The 26,791-nt window shown below is 51.9% G+C and overlaps 1 protein-coding gene across 1 annotated transcript in view; it reads right to left on the bottom strand.

The window, feature by feature from the left end:
• KDM4B (lysine demethylase 4B) overlaps positions 1 to 26,791 on the bottom strand; it is a 129,554-nt gene that overhangs the window by 72,247 nt on the left and 30,516 nt on the right. Inside the window, exons 3-6 of the mRNA XM_081136619.1 lie at positions 23,192 to 23,357; positions 17,564 to 17,739; positions 16,368 to 16,482; positions 13,400 to 13,593 (exon numbers count right to left, since the gene is read on the bottom strand). Of these exons, the coding sequence (XP_080992745.1) occupies positions 13,400 to 13,593; positions 16,368 to 16,482; positions 17,564 to 17,739; positions 23,192 to 23,332 (626 nt within the window). The 5' untranslated portion in view covers positions 23,333 to 23,357. The remainder of the gene's footprint in view (positions 1 to 13,399; positions 13,594 to 16,367; positions 16,483 to 17,563; positions 17,740 to 23,191; positions 23,358 to 26,791) is intronic.

Below are 26,791 nucleotides of genomic sequence, written 5' to 3'. Positions count from 1 at the left end.
CGAGGACAGGTCTACTGAGAGGGCAGGAGTGTCTGAAGGGACAGGGGTTGCTGGCTCAAAAGAGAATAATCTTGGTTTCCATTTCATCAGAGTGGAGAGGAATTAGGCCGACGTCAGCCACCCCCAGCACGTACCAGCACAAGCCTGGGATGTGGGAACAAACTGGGGCAGGCCTGGGAGGGTGGCTGAAGTCCACGTCTCTCAGGGTTGAGAGCAGTCAGGACACCTTCAATGTGGGAGACTCCAGGTCTGTTAAAATGACTTCCGATGTCATTGGTGTTTGCATTCATTGTCACACAGACACACAAGGCCTACTGAACCTTGGATACACACTGGCCACCAAGGATCCTGGCAACTGGGAGGACAGAGGTGGCCCTGGGTATCCTTGACCTTTTCTCTTAACTAGGGGACTAGCTTTCTCGAATGGTGAGCATGAGGGTTACACAATCTTTACAAACAGGTCCTGTGACCACTAGGGGTTCCAGCTTCCATGTGTAAGACCATCTGGGTCTCAGCCTCCTGCCCAGAAGGTGAAAGCCACAGGGCACTCCGGGTCACTTCCAAGTTGCTCTGGGCCCTGGCACTTAGGGAAGGGTTAAGCTCACACACAAATTACATTGGCTCAGCTCCGTTCAGCTCACAATCAGGCAGGAGAGAGCAGAAAGACCAAGCCTCAAGGGGAAGCTGCTGAACAAGGGCCATTAGCGTGTCTTATCCTGGTGGCACGGCCACCTCTGGTCCCATCCTGCGCCAGCCCCACAACACCTTAAGGCCACAAGGGTTCCCATCTGCTGCTGATGGGCCAACATGAGAGGAGCACATTCACCGCCAGATTTGTAAGCAAAGCTAATGCAGACTTCCCCTACTCACAGACTCACAGGAACCTCCCTTCTGGGGAGCTGAAATCTGCTGGCAGCAACCTTGCCATGGAAACCATACCCTGCAAACAGAACCCAAAATCGCTCATGGCTCAGCTAGAATGAAAGGTGTGGGGGTAAGCAACTCTGGGCCAGGATACTCTCTCTGCGGCAGAAAGCCCCTCACTACAACACCTGCAGCAGCCACAGACCCCCCACAGTTAGAATCAACTACAAATCTAAACACTGCCTATAGGAGGATCTCCATATTGACATTTCAAACAGAAGAACCAACAGTTTCTAGAGTGGTGGGCAGGGAAAGGCTTCCGGCTTCTTGCCTGGTATGCTCCAGCCCAGAACCAGGAAAGTGGGGGCCAAGAGGGCTTCCTTGGCTCTAGTTGCCCAAAAGCAAAAATCCTGCAGCCTCACAATAGTGCCAGCCAGTGCAGAGCACCACTGGGCCAACTCTAAAGCATCTACTTTGAACAAAAGACTCTAAAATGAAGGGCCATCTGCTCCTGCCAAAGCAAGCCAGAGGAGCTATGCAACAGCCAGTGATGCCTGCGGCCACAGCCGTGAGTGGCAGACGGACAGGGGATGATCGTACCCGTGTGGGGAGGGCTGGCGACCAGGCAGCAGGGCTAACCCACCCTGCCTGCTCCCACCCAGGCCCTGGACCCTTCCTTGCACGCTAACTCACCCTCCTGGCCAGAGGAATCTTCCTGGAATGCCTCAGTGCAGTAGCTTTCTAGCCCAGGAACCTTCTAGACTCCCAGCTCCTGATCCAGCTGGGCCCCTCCATGGGCCGCCCTGGTCCCTCTCCTTCCACAGACTTCCTCACTCCTGCAGCTTCTCTGTCTCCATCTCAGGGGCTCCGAGGCTGCCAAGACTACCAGGCTTGGCCCTGCTACAGGGGCAAGGAGGGGGATCCAGCCACTCTGTAAGCTCCTTTCCCAACAGATGGCATCTGTCCTCATGTGAGTCCAGGGCTTGAGTAGACCGGTCTCCCTCTACAACCTGGCAACCACCTTCATTTAGCACCCACCCCTTTCCCTTCTCCTCTTGGACACATGGTAAGACTATGTTTCCCAGCCTCCCACACTAAAGTGTGGCCATGTAACTGGACAACAGTCAATGGGATGTGGGTGGAAGCCATGGATGCTGCCTCCCAGGCCTGTCTATCAAAGCTTTCTGAACACTCCATCCCTCTTGCCCCACCTGGACACTTATGCCCAGCATAACCTGGAAGCCATGTGTGGAAGGTGACAGAGCCTCTATCAGCCTGGGGCCCTGCATTCCTGCATCATCCCCTCCATCTCCCACAAGAACCTACCAGCTTCAAGTTCAGCTAGAGGAGTCGGATTCACTGATAGTTTTAGGACCCTGTAAGAAAAGAGTTCTTCTCTCCTGAACTTGGCCTACAACTTTGGACCAACTTTGCTAGCTGGGACGCATCCTGTCCCTAAAGCTGAGCGACTTCCTGGCCAGAAACTGCCACCTCTCTTCTGATTCAAAGGACAATGCTTTGAGGAACAAGGCAGAGCAGTAGTTAGGAATACCAGCGGGGCCACAGCCTAGTTTAAGCCACAGTCCCACCACTTCCGAGCCAGTTGGCCCAATCCAGCATCTATGCCTCATCTGTGATGGAGGCTGGCACAGGGTAGCAGACAAGTACAAGGAGTCACTCCAAGCACTGCCCAGCATGCAGGAAGCATCACAAGAGGCCACTAGTATCATTACTTTTCATCTCATCATCGTGTATAGTAATAGACTTCTTACACAATGACAGGTAAAAGGTGACTCATCCTTTGCAACAGCCACAAACTGGAAACAACCCAAATGTCCATCAACAGTGAACAAATAAACAGATGGAGAAGCAGTTATATGATGGAAAATTCTACAGCCGGGAAAATGAATAAATTATCGCCACATATAACATGGATGAATGCAAGATACAAATGAGTCCATTTGTATGGAGTTCAAATATGGCCAATACTCAACTGCCCAGGGACACAGACGCAAGCAGAAAAATGAGACAAAGAAATAGACACCAGCACCATCAAAGACAAGAGGGTGGTTGTCAGTTCTGGGTGGAGAGAGAGCCTCAAAAGGAGGGGGCACTAGTGCAGGGTAGAGGAGAAGATGCTTTTCCTGACATCATGGGGCTTTCACAGGAGCTGGCTGTAGAGCCATTTGGTAAACTGTACATACATATATTTTTAGTACATACATATTTTGTATACTTTCTGTACCATGTTATGTTTCATGATTTAAAAAGGTTACAAAAAAGGGAACACACTATGACAGGCACAGTTCTCAGATGTCCCCAAGACTTCTGGCCCCTGTGGCTCACACACCTTTTCTCAGTTATTCAAATATTCCTCTCAGTGCTTCCATGAGGGAGTTTTGCTGTTAAAATTAAAATCCCAAATCAGTAAACCTTAAAATAGAGAAAGTATCCTGGTGGGCCTGACCTAAGCAGGTGAGCTCTTAAGAGAGGTGGGGCCTTCCTCAAGTCACAGATGCCAAGTGTGAGGGGATCCCCCAAGGAATCCCTGGAGATGTAGGGGAAAACCTAAGAGCGCCTCTAGGTGCAGGCAGCAGCCCAAGGCTGACAGCCATTGAGGACACAGGGACCTCACTCCGCCAACAGCCTGAGTGAACCTAGAAGTGGATCTCCCCAGAGCTCCGGAAAAGGGCCTAACCCGCCAATGCCTGAACTTCAGCCTCTGAGCCCCTGTACTGAGGACCTGGCTGGCCTGTACCTCGGTTCTGACCTACAGGAGTGTGAGCTAATCAACGCAAGCCACAACTCTAGGCTCAGTTATTGTGGAACAACAGAAATACTAAATCAGCCAGCATGAAAAGAGAAGAAAGGAAAGAAACGAAAAATATCTGACAGAAGTATGCCAGAAGGTTCACATCTGTCCCATCTGGGTAACTGGGCACACGGCTGTTCTGCTAATTACTCTCTTCCCTATTCTCATACTGGAAGTCTTTTGGGTTTTTTTAAAGAATACACTTCAAAGAGGACAGCATGGCAAGGGGGAAAGAATGACTTTACAGTCGACAAGCCTGACCAGCACACTCAGGTCAACATCAACTATGGTAAGTGACCTTCATTGTGAGGTCTTCCTCCCAGAACCCATCACCCAGTCTAACCATGAGAAAAACACCAGACAACCCTCAACTGAGGGACTTTGCACAAAATCCCTTTTCAAAACTGTCAAGGTAACCAAAAACTGAGAAACTGTCACAGCCCAGAGAGGACTATGGAAATGTGACAACTAAATGTCACATGGGATCCTGGATTGCATCCTGGGACAGGGAAAGGACATTAGGGAAAACAGAGGAAATCCGAGTACAGTATGGACTGTAGTTAGTAGAAATGTATCAGTAAGAGTTCATTAACTGTGACAAATGTACCAGGCTAATAAAAGAGAATAAGGAAGCCAGGTGTGCGGCACATGGGAAGTCTCTGTACCATCATTCTCTGCTTTTCCGTAAATCTAGAACAGTTTGAAAAAGAGAGAGTACACCACCAAAACAGTAGACAAACAGACAAGCTTGTAACAAATGTCTAAAGCACAAGGAAACAATCTCATAGTTTGTATCGGGCACTCCTGGCCAGTTCATCCTGGGACCTTCCACCCCTGAACAAAAAGCCAATTTCCCAATTCCATCAGCTGCAGTGACACCCAGCTGTCCAGGCTCACAGTATAGCAATAGCTGATCCGAAATATCAGAACCCCCCACTCTAGTCTTGCTGACTCTGGAGGACAGCACATGGCGAGATTCTTCCATAGCAGAAGGCTAACCTTCCTCTGCTTTACTCGATGCTAAAATCACTTTGCATTCCCTGAACAAACACCAACTGTGTCTGTCCCTGCCAGTGTGCTGTGACATGTGAGGAACCAGCCCGTGGGGACAGATGGCACTGAAGTGTGGGAGCTCTGAGTGAGTGCCCCTAAACACACTGGGTTTCCTAGGTGCCCTGCTCTGAGTGGCACTGGGTGCATGTTCTCAAGTGACCCATTGCCAGGCTTAGCCAGAGTGTTAAGAGTTTAGTGAGGGGAAGGTTGGTGAGAAGCAAGTCCAGTGAATAGTAGGATCTGTGATTAAACCATGTGGTGCCATGCTGCACGAAATGCTCTAAAACTGCCCGTTGCCATACCCACCATGGTGATTAACAACACAATCCTAGTCTCATAGTCTGATGGCACTTGACTGCCCAGTGTGAGACTCGAAGGTCTCTCCAACAACAGGAGTTAATTTTTCAAATGCCAAAACCAGCTCTCAGTTTTAGATTTATTGCACAAATCTTGACAAGCAGAAAGCCAGGGGTGGGAGCATCATGGCGATAGTGTGATTCTGGCAAGAGCGAGGCTGAGGGATGAATAGGAGGGCTGGGAGGGGATCTGGGCTGAGGTGACACAGCTATCCTTCCCCTAGGCACCCGCATGCACAGACCCTCCTGGCCATGCTAGCACTGCACCACTGTTATGATCCCAAGTTCCAGAGCTCTCAGCTGTAACACCCAACTAGAAACAAAAGCCCCAGCCTGGGGTTCTCAGCAGCCATTTGGGTGAGTGCACACACACACACACACACACACACACACTCATGCAATGTGAGTGCACACTCTCGCGCACTCACACACTCTAGGGTGACAAGCCGCAAGGTTTGCCAGGACCTGACAGTGTCCCAGGATGCAAGAATTTCAGTTCTGAAGCAGGGAAAGTCATGCTGGTCACCCTGACATATACGCAGGAGCATTGGAAGGAGGCAGTGGGCAAGTGGGTTAGACACAAATGGAATAAAGGACAACCAGCTCTGGTACTGTGGCCACGGTCACAGTCAAAAGAAGACACTGGAAAGGTGACCAAGAAGGTGCTCCTTGCCTCTCCACAACCCCACCCCAGCATGAGCCCAGCAACACACAGCTCCACTGAACACGCTTACATCTGCTCTTAGGAGGAGGTTTCTGCTCTAAAATACTCTTTGTTGCTGTATTTCTGTCATCTTAGCTCAGGACCCAGGTTTCCCCAGCGTGTTATCAAGGTACAAAACAAGCCGCCTCCTGACATCTTGGTAGGTCTTATCCATCTGACCTCCCCAGGCACCACAGCCATACCAACTCTGTCCCCAGACACCAAGTGGGGGTTTGGCAGGCTGGGGGTGAGTGAGGGGAGGAGGTGGAACATCTATCTGCTCTCGAATCTTGTACCGGTGACAGGGTGTGGTGTTATTGAAACCAACAAGCTGTCAGGCTCCTACCAACCTTGGCACAGAGCCTTCCCTGCCACATGGGGCCTTTCGGGATCTTGCCAGAGCAAGGTGGATATGAGAAGTTACCCTTGTCACTGGAGGAGGGGTTTTGCCTGAGTGAGGGAATGGGGACGTCCTGGTGGCTGCTGCCCTGGAGTTTTAGAAGCCACGAAGTTGCACATGACCAATGAGGCCTCCAGGCACCAGCACTCTCCACCAAGGGCCTTCAGAACTGCTGCCTGGTCAGCTTCCCATGGCTCCATCACCCACCTCAGCACCCCCCATCACCCCCCCCCCCCAACAATGCAGAGGACTCCCTGGGCCTGGACCAGGCACTGTGGTCCACCAGTCCACTAGCACCACCTACAGCCAGGCCTGGGTTGTCGTCTTTGGAGAGCCCAGTAGAAAGGAGGGAGGAGGGAGGGAGGGAAGGGGAAGGGAGGGATTATTCAAAGCTGCAGGAGGTACAGCTGAGAAAAGGACTGATGCTACCTCAGGTGGGCCTGCAGAGAGGTCCCCAGGGGCTGGCTAAGGGGCAAGGGAGTGGCCCAGCAGCAACCCCCTCCCCCCCAAAAGAGCCTTGCTCTGTCTGGGCAACAAACCCACCAATCTTGGGCCCAGCCCGTCCAGCCTCTTACACAGGCTACAGTCAGAGAGCAAGTCACACAGGTGCTAGCCAGTGCATACACACTTACTCCTTGTGCCCCCATGGCAGGGAGTACATGTCCTCAAATGTATACATATACACTCAGGCCTGCACACACAAGTACATGTGCACATACAAGCACATTTGCACACACCACCTCAATGTACACAGGGCCGCCATGCACACAAAGGTGCAATGCATGCAAGGCACATGTGCATAGATGCACAGGTGTACGCACAAACATGCACACTCACATGCACCCGCGGGCACACACACACCTCCAGAGTACCAAGCACAGGCAGAGATGGCTGTGCCTGCTGGAAATTTCCTGGCAGCAAAGGCTGCCCAATCCTTTCCCTATAAAACTCCCCTGAGCAAATGGCAAAGAAAAACTCTAGGTGTAGCTGAATCAAAGAGAAAAATTCTCCAACCCCGTGGGAGCCTCAATCAGGCTTCTGAAAGGTCAAGGAAGGGGCAGAGCTCTCAGACAATCTCCCAGACTCCCAGGCTCTCTTACCAGCATTCCCTCCACCAACCCCTGCACAGAAGGATCCACTCATCGTACCTCAGGACCAGACATGAGCTAGTGAGGGATCCATGCCCCATATGGGAGCACAATCAGACTCTGTCCCCTGTTCCCCACTCAGGGACACTGACTCCAAAGACTTGGAAGACCGAATCCCAGATAAATCAAAGTGGGAAGGATGGAGGGGCTGGGGAAGCCAGAGACAACTCAGGGAACCTGCACCGCCACCCTCATGGGATGCTGCAGAGTCTGGGGCCTAAAGGCCAAGGTCACAGCCCTGAGGGCCAACTCCTAGAGGAAGGAAAGCATCCTCCACTGGGGAACACCCCCTTCCGGAGGGAAATAGGTATCTCCACCTCCTCCAAGAGCAAGAAGAACCAGAGAATGAAGAGGGAAGGGGGAAAGGGGTGGCTGGGTATGTGACCCTGCCTAGACCGTGTTGATGTTCCTTCAGCTAAAACACATCTGCTGTGTCCTCAGTCATCTGGAAGGGGCTTTCCCTTGCTTGCAGCATTTAAAATATAGAAAGGAAAAACCACAACTGGACAGCTCTGCCTGCATCCCAGCCATCACAGTGTAGCAGCCCACTAGAGGCCCTGGTGTCTGACTGCAGCTCTTGGCAGCCCAGAGCACCAGGCTCCTGGCAGCTCATCCACCTTGCCCAACACCGTAGAAACAGCCGGCCTCTGCTCTTCACAGTGGTCTTTGGCTCCTGCAACTGAGCCCACCTGCCATGCTGGCCTCACCCTCACAGGCTGTCATCTCCCAAGCCTGCTCTGTGACTCAGGGGTAGCAGGGCACTCCAAAGCCTTTGCCAGCCCTTGTGTGGCATGCAGGTACACAGGACGTTCCACAAGGCACCTTCCCCTACCCTGGGGGGCAGGCCAGAACCACAGCAGGGCCAGGGGACTGACTCCTTACGATGACAGTAGTGTGTGCCAGGGTACCCTGGCACAGGGCGGGAGGCACTCTGCTCTCTTCTTCAGGATGCACAGCACACTCCAGATGGTCCAGAAGTGCCCAGGGAGACAAGGGCTGACCAGAGCCCAGTGTTCTCCAATTCCCAGCCCAGAACTCTTTCCTGGGGACACTTGGAAGCAGCAGGGAGGACAGGAGGTGGCAGGTGCTACATGTGGCGATACTGCTAGAAACACTGTTTAGTGCTACACCTGAAAAACAGTGTGAAATAACACAAGGTGGGTGTGTCACATGGAGCTGAGGTTTCCAATGATGGGCATGGGAGAAGACCAGGCCTGAGACTGACAGGGACTGAACCAGGTGGCAGATGGCCAAGGGGAGGCCCTCAGGCAGAGTGGCCCTGGGATAGGCTGTGGGGATGTCATCTCTGGCTAAACCACTACTATCCATGGACTCCAAGGCAAGTGTCCGGCCTAGGACAGCAGGCTCTACAGGGCACAACCTCTGGACACTGAGCCCTAGGCTGCCCACCGCCCAGGCTGGACCCTGCAGAGCCAGCCCTGCCTCCTGATGCCCATGCCCACCCACCCTCTGGCCTCAATAACAGACAGAGCGGCAGGAAGGCCCGGCAGTGGGGAGGCCGGTCCTCGTATGAGTACAAGTACCAGTCTATTTTAAATCCCCATCTCAAAAGGAGCTCTGAGGCACTCAAATGCTTCAGGTATTCTTAGCCTCGCTGCCTGAGAGCACCACGTATTGCCAGCTTTTCAAAGCAAATTCCATGCTTTTATCGACACCAGGCTGTTCACGTCACTTTGACACACAAATCACACTACCGAAGTAGCAACAGACCCAGAAAGCTTTCATAAAATGCTGTAAACCTGAGGATGTTGACACTTTAAAAAAAAGTGCTACCGAAATACTCTGAAATGGTTGCAATTAAGCTACTGTAGACGCAAGCGGAGCAATACATATATTAAGGAGACAGACGTGTGAGCACAATCTGCCAGAGAATGTCTCCTCTCTGAGGGCCCAGGGGAGGGGTGGGAGCAGGGCACTACCCTCCCAGGGGGTTGCCAAGTGGCTCCCTGAATCCCAGCCCAGGGGCAAGAGGGCACCTCACCTGCCCCCCAGGCTGGTGTTCATGTCAGGCCCATGATGGAGCATGACCAGGAGGACCGACTCCCACAGGGATGGCACTGGCTCCACAAGATGGAAACCACAGCACACTGGAGCTCTGAGAGGCTGAGGGGTTACTGTGGTCCCAGTACCCAGGTCTCCTGATAGTTACCGAGCCCCTCTCTATGCCGGGCCCCTGCTGGGAGCTGGGTACGAAAGGAAGACAGAGAGTCCTGCCTTCACAGGGCCCATGGTCTGGTGGGGAGGCACTGATGCCAACATCCCCACCCTGATCCTGAGGAGAGGAGAGCTGGAAGGGTGCCCAGCACAAGCCAGGCTGAGCAGACCAGGCATGGAGCAGGGAGCTTGGCAGGGGAGGGAGGCAGAGGCCCCTGCAGCTGGACCCTACACAGCCACACTGTAAGAAGCCCCTTTCCACTGGCATACTTGGTCAGCGTGAGAGACCTCCGAGTGCAATCTTACCCCCCTTCAGGACCAGAAACAGACCAAGGTCAAGGTGCCTCCTGGAACACTCTTTCTGTCAGAGGGCATGCTGCTGTGTCCAATGCCAGCCCTGCTGATGGCTTCCCCACTTGGGAATTGGGTTGTGGGGAAGGGTAGAGGTGAGATGATGGGTGGACACAAGAGCCATCCCAAGCAAACCAGTGATGCAGCATGGGACAGCAGGGGGGCTGTCCTCAGGGACTACAGCCTGAAGAGCACCAAGTGCTGGCAACAGGAGACGAGCATGCAAAACCAGGTGTCTGTCCTGCTGCATTACCCAAAGAAGAGGCTGCTGTGCCCTACATTCCCAAGGTCCCCTCCCATGGACAACTCTCAGGGACTTTCCACTGCACTGTCTCGCACTTCACCTCCTTCAAAGCCAGTCCCACCACCTTCCCACTATCCTCCATCCCAGCCACTTTTCAATGGCCCCACCATCCTCTCATGACCAGCCAGCCTCCTTGCCAGGCTCCCTGACGCCACTTCTTGCACCAGCCTCCCTGAGACCAGAGCCTTTCCTTGGCAGCCTCACTGCCTGCTGCAGGGCCTCATGCCCCTAGAACACACTTTTACCCCAGGGTCACGTCTGAGAGCTCAACCTGCCCTCAGCTACCGTATGTTGAAACTCAACATTGGCTTGCTTTCTTTCCCTTCTTTCCTTCCTTTCTTTTTCTTCCTTTCTTCCTTTCTTCCTTCCTTTCTCCCTTTCTTTCTTTCTTTCTCTCTCTCTCTCTCTTTGCTTTTTAAGGAAAAGGTGGGTTTTCTTCCCTTAAGGTCCCTCTGGCTGGCAGACCCCAACCAAAACCAGGGTGTCCTCGCAGAGTTGAGCAGATTAAAGGCAGTGTTCCTACTGCCCATTCGCCTGCCCAACAGAGTCCTTGCTCTCCTCCTACTGTGGCTCCCAAGGGGTCCTGGGATGATGACTGCCCAGTGGATTCTAAAAAGGCGGAGTCTAAAAGTGATTAAAAAAAAACCTAGGAAATTTCCACCTTGGTGCAGGGAACCAACGGTCCATGGGGAAGGGCAGGGGCGCCATCTAGTGACCCTCAGGGGAGCTGCACCCTGCTGAACTGGGACGCAGAGGACAGAGGACACTCAGATGTGGGTCCAAGTCACTGGCCAATACCATGAGGTACCATCCAGGCCATTGTACATGCCCAGAACACACACACACACACACACACACACACACACAAAAACACTTCACATGCAGAAACACACGTATACATAAACACAAATACACACAAACAGACACACATGTACATATATTCATACACATACAAGCACACATATACGCACTCAAACAGACACTCAGACATACTCTCAAAATCACAAACACACGAATCTGCACGGGTAGTCAGCTGCTCATAGGCACTCAGCCTGCACAGCCCAAGGAGAGTACACTGACTGCCTGGAGGCATCAGGCAGAGCCCCAGGGGAGAGGCAGCTCCACTCGCACCACAGGCTGCACTCCCCGGCCCTGCCCTCCTGCCTGCAGATGTGGACTTGGGGCAGAGCATGGCCTCTTCTCCACCTGGCCTGGACCGGGGCCTCTGTGGAGTCACAGCCTAGCCTTGTCATGGAGAGAGGAGGGGACAGGGTGGCTGCGCTGCCACTGGGACCTCCTGGGCAGGACCGGGACAGTGCCACTGACCAGGAAACACTTCTACCAGAGTCCTCAGAACCACGCTCGTGGGCGTGAGATTCAGGCTTTTGTGAAAAGGGCATCACCAACTCATCAATCTCTCTCCAAATTTGTCCTGGAAAGGCAACTCCTCCCAACCTGGAGGTTTCGATGATCAAGGGCCAATGCAAAGCCACAGAATGCCACCAGAGGAGAGAAGCAGACTGAAAACAAGAAGCTCATGGAACTGTAACAGGACCCCCCAAAACACTCAGGGTAGCACAGTTCAAAGGCCAGAGGGCCCAGGGCTGGCAGGATAATGGCCCCAAAGACATCCCAGTCCTAGTCTTGGGACCTGTAGACATGGCACTTCATATGGCAAGAGACTTTTCAGATAAGGGACCTTGGAATGGGACCACCCTGGATTCCCCAGGGGGCCAAGGTCATCACAGGGTCCTCATAAGAGGGAGGCAAGAGGGGCAGAGTCAGAGATGGAAGAGGCTGTGCTGCTCACTAAGAAGGAAGAAGGGGCTGAGAGCCAGGGATGCGGTGCCTCTAGAAGCTGGAAAAGGTCAGATTCTTCCATGGAGCCTCCAGAAGAAACAACCCAGCCCACATCTGGGTATTAGCCCTGTGAGACTCCTGACCTCCAGAACGTAAGAGAATAAAGGTGTGTGTTAAGGGTTGTGGGTCATTCATATCATTACAGTAGCCCTGGGACACTCATATAAATGCCTCTGCCATGTCCGTGTCCAATGCTTCCTTCCCTATCCTTCCCTGCCTGTCTGAGCAGGAACTGCTTTGTTCACATGAGAGGTGAGGAGAGCATGGTCACACAGCCAAGGGCAGAACAGGGAGGCCTGGCTTCCCACCTGCAATCTCCACCGGGCTCCTGGGCCCTCTATACAGAGCTCCTATTCCCACCCCACTCAGCAAAGGGCTCCAGGAGGTCCAAGCTACATAAAGGGGTTGACGTGCCTATGGGTACAGGCTCAGCCAAAGGGGTGTCTTGGCCAGGGTCTGCTGCCTGTGTCCCCAGCTGTGCTATGTTCTCCTGTCCCCTGCCCTCCACTGCCCCTAGCTAGCTTGGCTGAGGTCGTGAGTGCCACAATCTGCTCCCGGGCCTCCTGCCTCCTGCTTCCCCCCTCCCACTGCTCTAAGCTTCGCCAATTATTGTGACAACAGAGGCAGGGAGATAAATGCAAAGCCCCAGCTCAGAAACAACAGTGAACAAACAGAAGGCAGCTGCCCCCTGGCCTGCCAGCAGAAACTAGATGTGAGGTTAGTGTTCAGCTCAGAGATTCTAAAACACAGAACGCACTGGACATATGGCCCAGCCTGCAGGGGCCCAGCACTCACGGAGTGGCCTTCAGGGCAGCTCGCCCACCCCTGCCCAATACCTGCAAACCAGCAGGGACCCCAGACAGCAGGGGCCTACTGCTAATCTCACCCCTCAACTCGAAGGCCAAGAGGAAGGCAAGGGGAGGTTCAGTGCTCAAGGCCACCCAGTCCCTAAGCCCGTGGCCCCAAGAGAGCCCCCAGTACAATAGCCACATGCCTGACTCAGCCTGGGGAGGGGCTGAGGGAGTCCAGCACCAGCCACTGCTCAGTGGGATGCTCTCTAGGTCCCCCCAAGCTCCACAAATCAGGAAGCTCATTTCTGAGGGGCACGTATCCCTCATCCCCAAACTGATGGGTAAACTGAGGCTGCCCTGAAGCCAGTGGGGGCAGAGCCAGCAGATCTTGATGTACCAGAGCTCCAACCCTGGCCCACCCTGACTGACAGCCCTGGCCACAGGGAGTCACTCAGAAGGCACCCCAATGCCTGCCTGACCCCTGAGGAGCCTATCCACCTGCCCTCCCCCTGCCCTTGGCCCTGCCGGCAGCGGAGACCCTCCTCCTTATGAAGCAGGTCAAGCCGCTGGCTGGACACTCACCATGACTTGGGCTCCCCAAAGTGCAGGTAGTTGATGCTGTACAAGTCCATGTCCTCCGTGTGCCAGGCAAAGGTGGTCTTCCACATGCCAAAGTACAGGTAGGGGGTGTTGACGCCCTCAATGATGGTGCCACACTCTCGCTCCACCATGTCCAGGATGGTCCGAAGGTTCCCGATGTTCCACTGGGCCACATCCTGTAAGGCAGCAAGCACACAGTCAGTGTTTCGGCCATCCCAGGAGCACCCGGGCCCTGCTAGCCCCAGATACTAGAGGGAGAATAGGGAATGTCCTTCCCTCTAAGCCCCCGGCTGCAGTGTGACCCCCATGAGGACCCAAAAGCCCAGGTGTTAGCTCCAAACCTGTCCACTTTAGAGCCTCACCCACCCCAGTATCCAAAACACATTCTGGGCTGCTCACATACTACACACGCCAACAGACTGCCCTGTGCAATGCAGTTGGGCAGAGCTTTCTCTGGTTTCCATGTTGAGCTGTGTGTTAATCTTGGTAGTAAAGATCTCAGTTTGGTCATGAGTAACTAATGTGCCTCAAAGTCAATGACATGGAAAGAGGAACACAACTGCCGAGTGAGGCCAGACCAGCTAAGGTGCCAGACAGTCCTTCTGGAACCTCCCATGGAGAAGATGGAGATGGTTCTCAGAACCAAACAAGGCTGGAATCCTCACCTACCAGTCCCATCTATTCCTAATGCCACAAGCAAACAAACTGTATCCTTTCATAAGAGCTCATAAAATGCGCTTTAATCAACTCCCATTCCCTAGAGAACCCTTCCAGCCTGTGGAGATGCTGAGTGAACATCAGCATTCTTCCCATCCCAATCCACCCTGTACCACCCACTCCTGTCCATATTATAGGCCCTTGATGTGGTAAGACCAGTGGCTGGCTTTTGCAAGGTGAGTACTGGCAGAAGCCCAGGACATGGGGTGGGGGCAGTAACCAGACCCCTCAGTATAAGAAAGAAAAGCCCAAGGTCACCTTGAATAGAAGCTGCCCAAGGTCAGGGCACATCAAAAACAGGTCGTTGCCCTGTCCAATACACCTCACTGTCCAGCTCACACATCCACAATGCAGACACAGGCGGGGGACCTGAGGTTTAGTCTAAGCCAGGCAATAACTCGTGTGGCCAGGGCAAGTCATTTCTCTGCTCTGAGCCTACATTTCCACATCTGTAAAAGGAAACTGTTGCACTAGGTTAGGCAAGGGAAACACAGGGCCCCAGATCCTCTTCAGGAACCTATGGCAGGCACTGCTTCCGATCTTAGCATTGGTCTCACAGAGCCTCACTGGGCAACAGAGGTCTTCATAGGGCCATCACTACAACCGACTGCAGGCAGCACACGGGAGCAAACCCAGAGGTTCTTGCTGAACAAGGCTCTAATTTTTTAATCTTTATTTGAAAACAATAATGCAGGGTCTTCAAGAGAATGAGAAGACAAGCTACAGATCAGGAGAAAATATTTGCAAAAGATATTTTCTGATAAAGGATGGTTATCTAAAATAGACAAAGAACTCTTAAAACTCAATAATGAGAAAACAAACAATCTACTTAAAAAATGAGCCACAGACCTCACCAAGGAAGATACACATTAATAGAAGCTCCACATCGTATGCCATTGGGGAAATGTAAATTAAAACCACAGTGAGCAACCACCACACACCTATCAGCATGGCCCAAACCCAGAACACTGACACCAAATTCTGAGGATATGGAGCAACAGAAACTTTCTCTTATTGCTGGTGGAATGCAACATGGTGCAGCCGCTCGGCAAAATGAAATGCTGGGCAATGATTCATGTGGGAACCTAAGCAGTAGTCCTGTTTTTTCTGATACCTTTTTGGAGTCACAAGCCCTGTCTGTTCTAACGAGCTCCTCTCTGGGCGTCCAAAAGGGTCCCCACTCCTCCCAGGAGGGGGCACTATTTCCACCCAACTCCAGCCCTGCCTAAGACCAGGACTTAGGTGGCACCCACCAGCTGCTCTCATGGTGAGTGTGGGCTGAGTGGATGAAATAGTGTGTCCTGGTAAGAGATGACCTTCAGAGTGACAACATGGGGTAAGGGGCACAGATGGGGACAGAGAGGGCCACCCCAGGGAGTGGAAAAGGCCAGATTTTAGCCCAGGGTACCTCATGCAGAACACCCCAAGGAGAGAGCTATGTTCAATAACTCAGAAAAAATATTTTTAAATATATCTTCATTGATTTCAGAGAGAAGAGGGGAGAGAGGAAGAGAGAGATAGAAACATCAATGATGAGAGTCATTGGTCTGCTGCCTCCTGCACATCCTCTACTGGGGATCGAGCCTGCAACCTGGGAACCTGCCCTGACCGGGAATCCAACCACAATCTCCTGGATCACAGGTCGATGCTCAACCGCTGAGCCACACCTGGCCGGGCAATAACTCTGAAATTAACCCCAGGACATCCATCCCAGGGTTATCTGAGGTCTCATATATATTAATAAACTGTCACCTAAAAAATAAGGGTCCCACTCAAACCTCCCTCTGCTTTAACACCAGCACCTCTCTGGGCCTCTGTGTCATTGTCACCAGCATCTGGTCTATGTCCTTTGACAGGTCAAGGCTAGGCCCCCTGTTGCCTGGGTGTCCCCAGAACCCCCCAACCCAGCATAGGGACCAGGCATAAGTGAACCCAATAGCAGCCTGACCGGCTGAGAACTTGGGGTTCCTGGGATTCTGAGGATGGCAGATCAGGCCACACAGGGCTTTACGATTTGGTAGGAAAGATTTTGCAAGTGAGTAAAACCACGGGATTCACTTCATTCATTCTAAGCCTAGGCATTTAATTGGAACTGGAGCCCAAACAGAAAGCCCAGCTAAGCTTGTTATTTTTAACTTCCATTTTCAATTCCATTTCCATTCATACTCCTTCACCTCTGCCATGGAAACTGAGTCCTTATTTTCCCCAGAAGCTCTTGGCCTCGGGAACTTACGTCATCATACAAGGAGCCACTGATATCAGCCCCATAGATGGGAGAGACGAAGGTGAGGTTCTTCCAGTACTTGCGTTCCAGGTCATCAAAATCCTGGTGCCGGGGAGTGCAGTATCTGTGAGCAAACAGCACACCGAAAATGGGGGGCTCAGAGCATGTGCCTGATGCTCACAGCTGAGCCAGGTCCAGGGCATCTGCTGGATACACCGAGGGAGGGGCTCTGCTCAGACCACCCACTGTCCCCACCACAGGGCACAGCCCCAAGGAACACAAATGTGGTCCCATTGTTGCTGGGAGAGCATTTACTTCAGCAGGTGTGTACAGGATGGGCAGGCAGCCCTGCCTGGAATGATGCCCCTTCATCCTATCTCATCAGCTAGCTGGGCCTGTAGCATCCAAGTCACAACACACACCAGGGGCAGGTGGCACAGGTGGATGGGCACAGGCTCTGACGGTTCTCATCATCCCATTGCTCAGCACATGCTAAGAATACCGATTATGGGTCAGGTACTGTCCTGGGCACCAGGGCCAGCGCGTGAGCGGGCAGATAACACCCTGCCTTCACAGTACACTTATGTTTGAGAGCAAAGGTACTGCTGGAAATGCACAAATGATTTCAGAGAGCCAGGGAGCTGGCAGTAACAAAGAACAGGGAGGAGAAAACAGCAGTGTGCCCGTGAATGCCCACAAGAGCATCCATGAGCACACAGAATGTGCATCAGGAGTGTGCCCGTGTATGCACTGTGTTGAACCAGGAAGCAGCGCTTGGGAATGGGTGTCAGAGAGCCCCTCTCTGAGGAGGCACCATCAGAACCAAGACATTATGGGAGGGTGTAGGGGACGCACTCCAGGGACAGGGGACAAGGGCAAACCCCTAGCGGGCAGCCCTCAGAGGTGAGTGTTGAAGGCAGTGTGAGGTGGACAGGTGGCCGTGAGCTGGCGAGGGTCTGGATTTCACTCTCTTTAAACTGGGAGGGATCTGAGCACAAGGTGCCAAGACTTACCCAGTGCACCCAGAGCAGACGGTATGAGCTTCATGGGGGCCTCCATGTGCCCTACCATCTCTGTACCCCCAGAGCCCCTAGTGGACTGGGCTTTGCATATCAGGGGGGTGGATGCCTTCAAGGTGTGGCTCCACCTTAGAGCCAGGCCTTCAGGGGGCCCACCCTACACCCACCGGGGTCCCCACTGCATACTTCTCGCTGTTGGCCAGGCGGCGGTACTCCCCAACTGTCATGGCCTTCTTCTGGATGTTGTACTGTGTGAAGAGGCCTGACTGGCCCGTCACCACCTGCTGGATGGGAGCTGGGATGACCACGTCATCGATGTCGTCATATGTCTGCCGTGGTTTCCACTCCTTCGGGGGTATGATCTACGAGACCAAGGGGGAAGTCAGTGGCACCTCCAGACAGGCATGTCCACTCAGAACAGAAGGATGAGCAGAGGACACATTCCCCACTCCTGGGAGACCAGCAGCTACTACTTGGGAAACACACCAGGGACTGCCCCCCCAGGGGCACCAGGAACCATCTGTGCCTTTATCGAGCACCCAAACGATCTAGTGCCAGCAACGTGGGCACCACCAGCTACATCTGAAGTTCTTATAAAACCTTTGTCACTGGAGGGCAGGGCCACTGCACCCTCTAGCTTCAGAAAGGAGCAGGCTGGAACCCAATTCATTGACACCTACTGGGGGTAATCATGGCTCTAGGTGCTGGGGTGGGGAAACATGGGAAAACAAAGATCCAAGTGGGCCTTACATTCCATGGAAGAGGGCAGATGATAAATACCAGTAGGAGATGAGGAAACTCTGTGGGAAGGTAACCAGTTGTAAGTACAAAGGATATAAAATAAGGAAGGGCTGGGTAAGAAGCCCAGAGGCAGAGGGAGGGTGACAATTCAAAGTGGGAAGAGATCTGAGAAGGTCACCCTTGAGAAAAGGTTCAGGTATTTCCTGGAAGTAGATTTAACAGGCAACCACCAGGCCTTGACCCTAAGCAGATGGCAGCTCTCCAGGCCCTCCCCTCCCTTCTCTGCCTTTCTCCATAAGGGAACACTAAGAGTTAGCAGGAAATCTGGTGTCAGGGCACTGGGTCTGGGCACACCCTGAGTGGGCACTGTGCTGGGCTTGCTTGGGCTCAGAAATCCACTCCTGGCCCCCTCACCCTCCTGGTTGGGGGCGACCTCTGGGCTGAACCAAGGGCGTCCTGAGCACCAGGCACACTTCTGGGCAAGCCCCACAGGGCTGACGGCGACTAGTCTCTCCAATCCTGGTGGGTGTTTGCAAGCCTCAAGTCTCCTTTCAGGGTGCCCAGCACCTAACAGCTTTGGGAAAAGGACCTACCCAACCCATTTTTAGAGCATCAGCATGAACTCTAAAGAGGCTGAACCCTCACCCTGCTCAGGGCCAATAAGGAAAGAACACGACACAGATGCCCAAGTTTGCTGACAGCTTCCAGAAGGGCTGAAATCCATTTACCATCCCCAAGGATTCCACTGTCACATCTAACACATCTGTGGGAGAAAATGTTTTGCTTGGCAACAAAAACACTTATTCTCCAGTTGCCTGTTAACAACAAAAAGGCGCTACATCCCGTCAGCACACACAAGTTTATTTACAAAATACAAATAAATAACAACAGAACAATAAGAGGAAGTCAGTGAGTCTCACCTGGGGCAATCCTGCCCCCAGGGGGCACGGAGTGATGTCTGGGGGACATCTGTGGTTGTCATGACTACGGGTGCTCCTGGAATCGAGTGGGTAGGGGCTAGGGATGCTGCTCAGCACCCTGCAGTGAGCAGGACAGCCCTCCCCAGTGTGACCTGACCTCGATGTCAGCCCTGCCCACCAAGGCTGGCAGCCTCATGTAGGATTGAATGGGGACGAGGACACAGCTATTCAGTGAAGGCTCTTTCTGAGGACATCGCTCTTGCTCTGTCTACCTGTATCTGGTGCAAGGCCATGTGACAACAGGGTGCCAGCTAGGGTCAGCCTGCTAGCAGAAGGTTTTCTTAGATTTCAAGTGAGAAATCTGAAGATTCAGGTGCTAAACTAAAACATTCAAGGCTGGAAAACAGAAAAATAAATGAAAGGGGCTATGCCTCGAGGATCCAAGATGTTCTTCAATAAGGAAGAATCTGTGACCTTGAGCTGCTTTTTAATTACACTATTGATGTCCCCTCTTGACAGAAAATCTAGAACTCCTCCTGCAGGAAAGTGCCGTGACCCTGGACCAGCTCCAGACCCACTTCAGTTCTATTAGAAGTCTGTCCCTTATCCCAGTCTGGGGTAAAATGAACAAAATATGTCACTCCTGAACTCCCCACTTTCAAACAAGAGTCTGAGGCTATTCTGTTCATTTACGCCATCCCTAACACACTGCTGTATGAAGACATCTGGAAACCAGGGAGGGATCTCAGACACAGTGCAATGCCTGGTTTGCATACATGTGACTACTCCTTCCTGGACACATTCAAAGCAGGCTCTGAAAAGGCTGCTTAAAAGGACGGCCACTTCCAGCTGGTCTGGAACATGAAGCTTCTGGAAAAATCCCTTAGCAATGTATTGTTTTCTAACACCCTCACATCTCTGCAAGATGAGATCTAAAAGGAGGATCCCAGACAAAGGACATCTGACAGATGTCACCTAAAGAACTTCCAGCATTCTGCCCTAGGTGGTTTGGCTCAGTGGTTAGAGTGTTGGCCCACTTCTAGCTGTGGCCCTGGCTCTACCTATGCCTGCTGAGTGCCCACCCCCTACCCAGCTCTACCAAGCCCCACACAGCTTTGGAAGAGGGGTCCAAATACAGATTTTAGGAAAGAAGAAAACCCCTACCTACACACATACACATGCACACAAGCACGAGCACACACATGCACACACACATGCACACACACACAAAGAAGGGCAGTCAAGACTGATGAGACCAGGGTGGGGGGACATCCATGTCTGCGGAGCTGACTCAGGCCAGCAGGACATCATAATCATGTCTCTTCTTCAAAGATACTAGCAGCCCTGAGAGCCAAGGGTTCTAGTTGAAAGAAATGGGGGGTGCCCAGGGATGAAGCCCCTGCTTCCCTGGATCCATGTGTCCCCAGAGTGGCAGGGAAGCCGCTGAGGGACTAGAGGCACCACACACTGTCCCTGCTAGACGGGAGAAGGGACATGTGTATTCATGTGTGTTGGTGTAACCCTAATTCCCAGGAGAGTCTCACAGAACCTGTGCCTGCACCCCCAGGTTGCCTTCACCTCAGCCGGACTCAGAAAGAATTCCCGCATCCAAAGGTGGCCATCAGTCAGAGAGAAAGTGGCAAATAAACCACCACTTAAGAGAGAAAAGGAACATGCAAAACAAAAGGGAGAATAAAAATATTTGCCTCACGAAATCCCCAGTGCAGTTTTCCATCGATCCAAATAAATTAGAGAAAAACTGGTCCACTGGAATTAAAAGCCTAAAGCAGAGGCCTCTGGGTTCAAAGAAGAAGCACTGAGACAGCAAAGGGGATAAAAGAGCGGGGAGAGAGAAGGTAAAGGGGCGGATTGCAGAGGTAAAGGAGGGGCAGCAGATGTGACGGAGGTGAAAGGATAGCGGAGAAGTGCCAGGGCTGGGATTTAAAGGTACTTCTAACAGAATAGTACAAGATACTAATTTGCTACAAGTTTCCTGACATAAAAGATGACATGAATCCAAAGGCAGATGGGTTGACTGTGTCCTGCGAAAAGTGGACAGTGACAACAAAGAAAGGAACCCCAAGCTCCCCCTCTCACAGGCACCAGAATCTCCCCACCACTGGGGAACTGCAATGGGCAGAGCAGCAGAAAGTGTCACCTGACAATTGACACGAGACTATGGATTGGTGGGGATTGGTGGGCAGGTAGAAAGAACGCTTCTGAACTTGCTAGAACCCCAAGTACAGAGTTTCCAGAGCACTTCTCATATGAGATGACAAACTGCAGGCAAGTAAGACACAGGCGGTGAGCACTGAAGGTATTTAAAGGGAGAACTGAAGTTAATATGGCGGTGGCAGCCATGGTTCCCAAACCACATAGAAATGTTCTGTTTTGTCTATGTTATTATGAATACAATGAACAAAAATCATGAGGAAGAGGAGGGAAAGGTGCTGCAGGCATACTGCCTTTTTCTCCTGAGGCTGAGGTTGAAGGTATGGGTGTCACCAGGACAGGAACTGCTTTAGCAACAAAACCAACCAAAACTCCTGGGGGGGGGGGGGTAAGCAAACAGCAGCCTGTGGTCCAAATCTCACCAGCTGTCTGCTTTTGTACAGCCTGTGAGCTAAGAGTGTGTTGTTTGGGGGTTTGTTTTTTCATTTTCAAACAGTTGGGGAACTTTTTTCAAAGAAGAATATTTCAGGACACGTAAAAGTTCTGTGAAATTCACGGTTCAGTTCCCATAAATAGAGTTTTACTGGTGTACAGCACATCTCTTGGTTTATGGGTTGTCTAAGGTGGCAGTGCTAAGTGGTCCGAGAGAGACTGCCCAGCCCACAAAGCTGAAAATGCTATCTGGCTCTTTGTAGAAAAGGTTTACCAACCTTCTGGTTTAAGGAATAGACAACTAGGAATCTTAGATAAAGTGATACTCATCCTGGAAGCAACTAGAAAAACCCTAAGCAAACAGGTTACGAATCTTCCCAATCATTAGGTGAGTAATGCCACACACAGGTTCCCACGAACATGAAGAAACACAGCCATGCTCGGTTGGAACATCAGCCCGTATACCAAAAAGGAGTGGGTTCCATTCCCGGTTGGGGGGCATATAGGAGACAACTGATTGATGTTTCTCTTTCTCTCTCCCCGCCCCTTCCGCTCTCTCTAAAGTCAATAAAAACGTATCCTTGGATAAGGATTTTAAAAAAAAGAAACACAGCCATTTATATTAAAAAGAGAAACAGGCCCTGGCCAGTGTTGCTCAGTGGTTAGTGTCAGCTGGTACACCAAAGGGTCATGGGTTCAATTCCTGGTCAAGGGCATGTACCCAGGTTGCAGGTTCAATCCCCAGACCCAGTTGAAACCTGTGCGGGAAGCAACCAATCAACCTGTCTCTCACATCGATGTTTCTCTCTTTCTCTCTCTCTCCCTCCCTCCTTTCCACTCTCTAAAAAACAAACAAACAAACAAAAACCAAAAAACAATGGAAAAAATATACTCGGGTGAGGATTAACCAAAACAAAAAGAAAAAAGAGAGACTCACAAGGTGAGCTTGTGTGTCTATCTGCCTTCACACATGTACACACACACGTATGTACACATATGTGTATAATATGCCAAGAAGGGAAACGGGATATTGGTAACAACATTGCTTCCAGAGACACGAGCTGGGGGACAGGAGGATGAAGGGCTCACTAGTCAATCTCCGCCTCTCGCACTGTTTGAATTTGCCTCACATGTGCATGCTACCTCAAAACCAAAGCAAAACGAAACAAAAACTTGTTTCACTAGGAATATAAAGGCAGAAAACTCAGGCCTTCCTGGCATCAACTGCCCAGAAGCTCTCCAGACTCTCAACCTCTTTCTCCCCGGGCGCGGTGAAACTTGCTGCCGTGATGCCCTGGGCAGCACTGACCACTGGGCTGGGCTCAGCACAGCTCTGTCTCCACCGCAGCCTGCCAACTCCTGCAGGGGCGGGGCCGTGTGAGTCATTTATGACTTCCAGTGCCCAGAACAGTGCCTGGCAAGGGGAAAGAACCCCATCATGTTTGTAGATAAATGAGGTCAAAATGGTTCAGTGAACAGGTTAATGGGTGTACCACCGCTGGACATGAACACACACACAGAAGCTGCGCAGGACCAGGATGTCACCCACCTTTGCTAGGCCTGCCCGGTGGGCTCCCTGGGACTCGATGTAGGCCACATATTTGTTGAAGTCCTTAAATTCTTCCATGGTTGGGCGAAATGTCATGATTTTACAACTGGGGTTCTGGGCTCCATGATCCTCAGACCCCATGGCTGCAGCTGAGACACCGCCACACCTGCAAGGGAAGACAGAGAGTGTAAGTGTGGCAGTGCTGCCACCAGTGGGTGCTCTGCTCCCTTAGACCGCACTAGAAGTACTCGTGGCCCCAGGAAGCAATGCGGGGCAGAGAGAAGACTTGGAGCTGACTTCCCTGCTCTGCTCTGGCACAAAAGACCAAAATGACTTCAACTAATTAAAAACAGAGGTGTCCTAGTTTCTAAAAGCCAACGTGATACTGGAAGCCAGAGCACTGATTTTAAGCTTGGGGCCCTAGGAAATAAAAGTTTTTCATATCAGGGACTCAAATTAATGTATGTCCTTCAGAGCTGGACATCCAAAGAGAGAGTATCACGCAGCAGGTTCTGTAAGGAAAGTGAGGTTGTGTGTGATCTGCCTTCTTTTTTTTTTTTTAAATATGTCTTTATTGACTTTGGAAAGAGAGGAAGGAAGAGGGAGAGAGAGAGATAGAAACATCAATGATGAGAGAGTCATTGATCGGCTGCTTCCTGCAGGCCCAGCAACTGGGGGTAGAGCCCACAACCCGGGCATGTGCCCTGACCGGGAATCGAACCACGATATCCTGGATCCTAGGTAGATGCTCAACCGCTGAGCCACGCCCGGCTGGGCTGATCTGTCTTCTTTTGAGGTGCAAGCCTGCAAGCGGGGGAATGACAACTCCAGGCGAGGTCCACCCTGAGCAGCGTGTGCGTAGTTCCAGGGCCGGCCTGGCTACTATCAGTGAATCCAGGCCCAGGGACCCATGGGCAACCCAAGGCAGGAATCTGGAACCAGAAGGACAGAAGGCCCAGCCAGAATGGCTCATTCCTGCGATCAGATGCTACAAGGTGTGGTTATAACCACATCTGGACATTTTGGCACAGAAGGGGAGACAGTGGCTATGTCTGTGCACTCTAAGAGTCACTGCAGGTGCCTGCAGATAACTGGAGACCAGGGCTCCTCTCAGGGAGGAGGGTGCAGGCTACAGTGGCCCCTCCTCTCTCTGGAGTTAAGGGGACCCAGTGGGGCTATTGGTGGCCCACTCTGAACAGGAAGGGACTCAGTGACAGATTCAGGGACTCAAATCAATGTATCAGGGACTCAACAGGAAGGGTCCCTATTGGTCGATTAAATTCTGGTTCCAAAAGATTAGACTCCCTTCAGGATTTGGAAAAAGTCAGAATCCAAGTGCACAAAGACCTGCGAACTTGGAGAACAATTTAACCTAGTTCACCCCACTCCACCCCAAAGTGAGCTGGAGAATGAGAAACCCAAGAAGTCCAATGGTCCCAGAAAGAGGAGGGAGGGTCCAAGATGCGACCAAAGGCTTCCAAAAGGCACTCCCTGAGGTAGGCACTAGAGGGCAGCACAAGCTCAGGAATTGCCACTGAGGTGGTCAGTTCACCCTGGGATCTGGAGGCCCTAGGTTCACACGTAACCTGTTATGGCCTTTTCCCTAATACCCCATCCCATGCCTGGAGCACATAAGGCTGGGGCCAGGGGGACAGCATCTAAAGCCCCCCTCTGAGGGTCACACTCTCACTGGACTGCTGGTGAGGGCCCCCAAGGATCCTGACATACATGGGGGGGGCATTGCTTCACTGCTGTGTCCAGGCTGGGATCCACTATGACCCTGTGTCCTATGTCCACAACAAGTCTAAAGGTTTCTCAATGGGCAGCCACAAAGCTGAAGTGTGCATGGTAGGTCATCACCATTTCACAGACCCCCAGCCCTGTTCTATGCATTTTACATGGGTGAATCGTCCACTCCACACAATAAGCCCATTTTTCATAGTTCACTGAGGATACAGGACCCCATGAGGGGAAGTCACATGCCTAGGCCACATGGCAGGTATGTGGCAGGGCCAGATGTCCAGCCAGGCTCTGCTGAGACAGCCAGAGTCTCCTATCTCTCTCCCACCCTGGTGACAGGTGCCAGGACCTACCAACACCCAACAGCTCTCATGTTTGGTTTGGCTGGTCCTGGCCAGTTGGCGGCTTCTCCTCTGAGGCTGGTTCCTGAGTAGCCTACAGAGAGGGGGACACAGCCTCCTGCAGGGGCTGCCTCCCACCCCAACACCTGGCACCACTGGTAGGAGGTGACAGAGTATGCCAGTCTCCTCCCCAATGCCAGCTTGTCCCAGGCAGAGCTGGGGCAGCCCCAGGGCCCTGCCCACACAAGCTCTCCCTCATGTCAAAAATCACGACAAAGAGATGAGTGTTCCATCCAAGAGGTGGGAAAGCAGACGATGAGACAGCAGGTAGAGTATTCTGCATATGCACACTGGCAAGACACTCCTCCAACCACCATCATCCAGATTCGGCTCCACAGAGAATTCTATAGGATTTTTTTCTCTCTTATGAAATGAAGTTTTTTAGTAAGTAAATATAAGGAAGAAAATTAAAATGGTCTGTAATCTCAACACTCCATAACCCTGGACACATTTTTCTGAATGACAAATAAAAATCATATGTGCACATATTTAAAAAATAAAAAAGGAATTTGACTGGATGCCAGCTCTGGGCCATTCTTACAGTTTACTGGAAACATGGGGGGAGGGACAGAGGACCAACTAAGAGCCCGGAAGGAGGGAACTCACAAAACATTCCAGAAAGAGCGACTCGCTCTTTACCAGACAGTGCCATTGCCAAAAAGTGGGGCTCTAACAACTCAATAACAGAGAGACAAACAGCCCAATTAAAAAGTGGGCAAGGCCCAGCAGGGCGTGGCTCAGTTGTTGAGCATCAACCTAGGATCCAGGAGGTCACAGTTCGATTCCTGGTCGGGGCGCATGCCCAGGTTGCGGGCTCAATCTCCGGTGGGGGGCATGCAGGAGGCAGCCGATAGATGACTCTCTCTCATTGATGTTTCTATCTCTCTCTCCCTCTCCCATCCTCTCGCTGAAACCAATAAAAATACATTTAAAAAAAAGAAAAAGTGGGCCAAGGACTTGAGTAGACATTTCTCAAAAGACGATCCACAAAAGGTCAACAAGCAGGCGTATAGGGGCTGAACACATTAGCCAGAAACGCAAATCAAACCCACAGTGAGACACCACTCACCCCCAGTAGGATGGTTAGGCCAAGAAAAACAGACAAGAAGCGTTGAGGAGGATGTGGAGGAACTGGAACCCTGATACACTGCAGGTGGGAATGTAAGACGGTAGAGCCCATTGTGCAAGTTTGGTGGTTTAGACAAGACTGTGATCAGCAGAATAATACACCACCACCTCAGGATATCCACATCCTAATGTAGACTGTGACTATGCTCCCTTCCATGGTAAAAGGGTCTTTGCAGATGAATTAAGTTAAGGACCCTGAGATGGGGATAATCCTGGATTCCCCAGGGGCGCCAGTGTCATCACAAGGGTCCTTATAAGAGGGAGAGAGATGGAGACTGGATGACAGAGCAATGAAGGCACAGGCTGAAGTGATTCGAGGAAAGGGCGCCAA

Source organism: Miniopterus schreibersii (genome assembly GCF_964146895.1).
Source record: "Miniopterus schreibersii genome assembly, chromosome: 4".
NCBI classification, from domain to species: Eukaryota; Metazoa; Chordata; class Mammalia; order Chiroptera; family Miniopteridae; genus Miniopterus; species Miniopterus schreibersii.
Note: the sequence above shows the minus strand (reverse complement) of the source record. Positions and strands in the feature narration are given on the sequence as shown.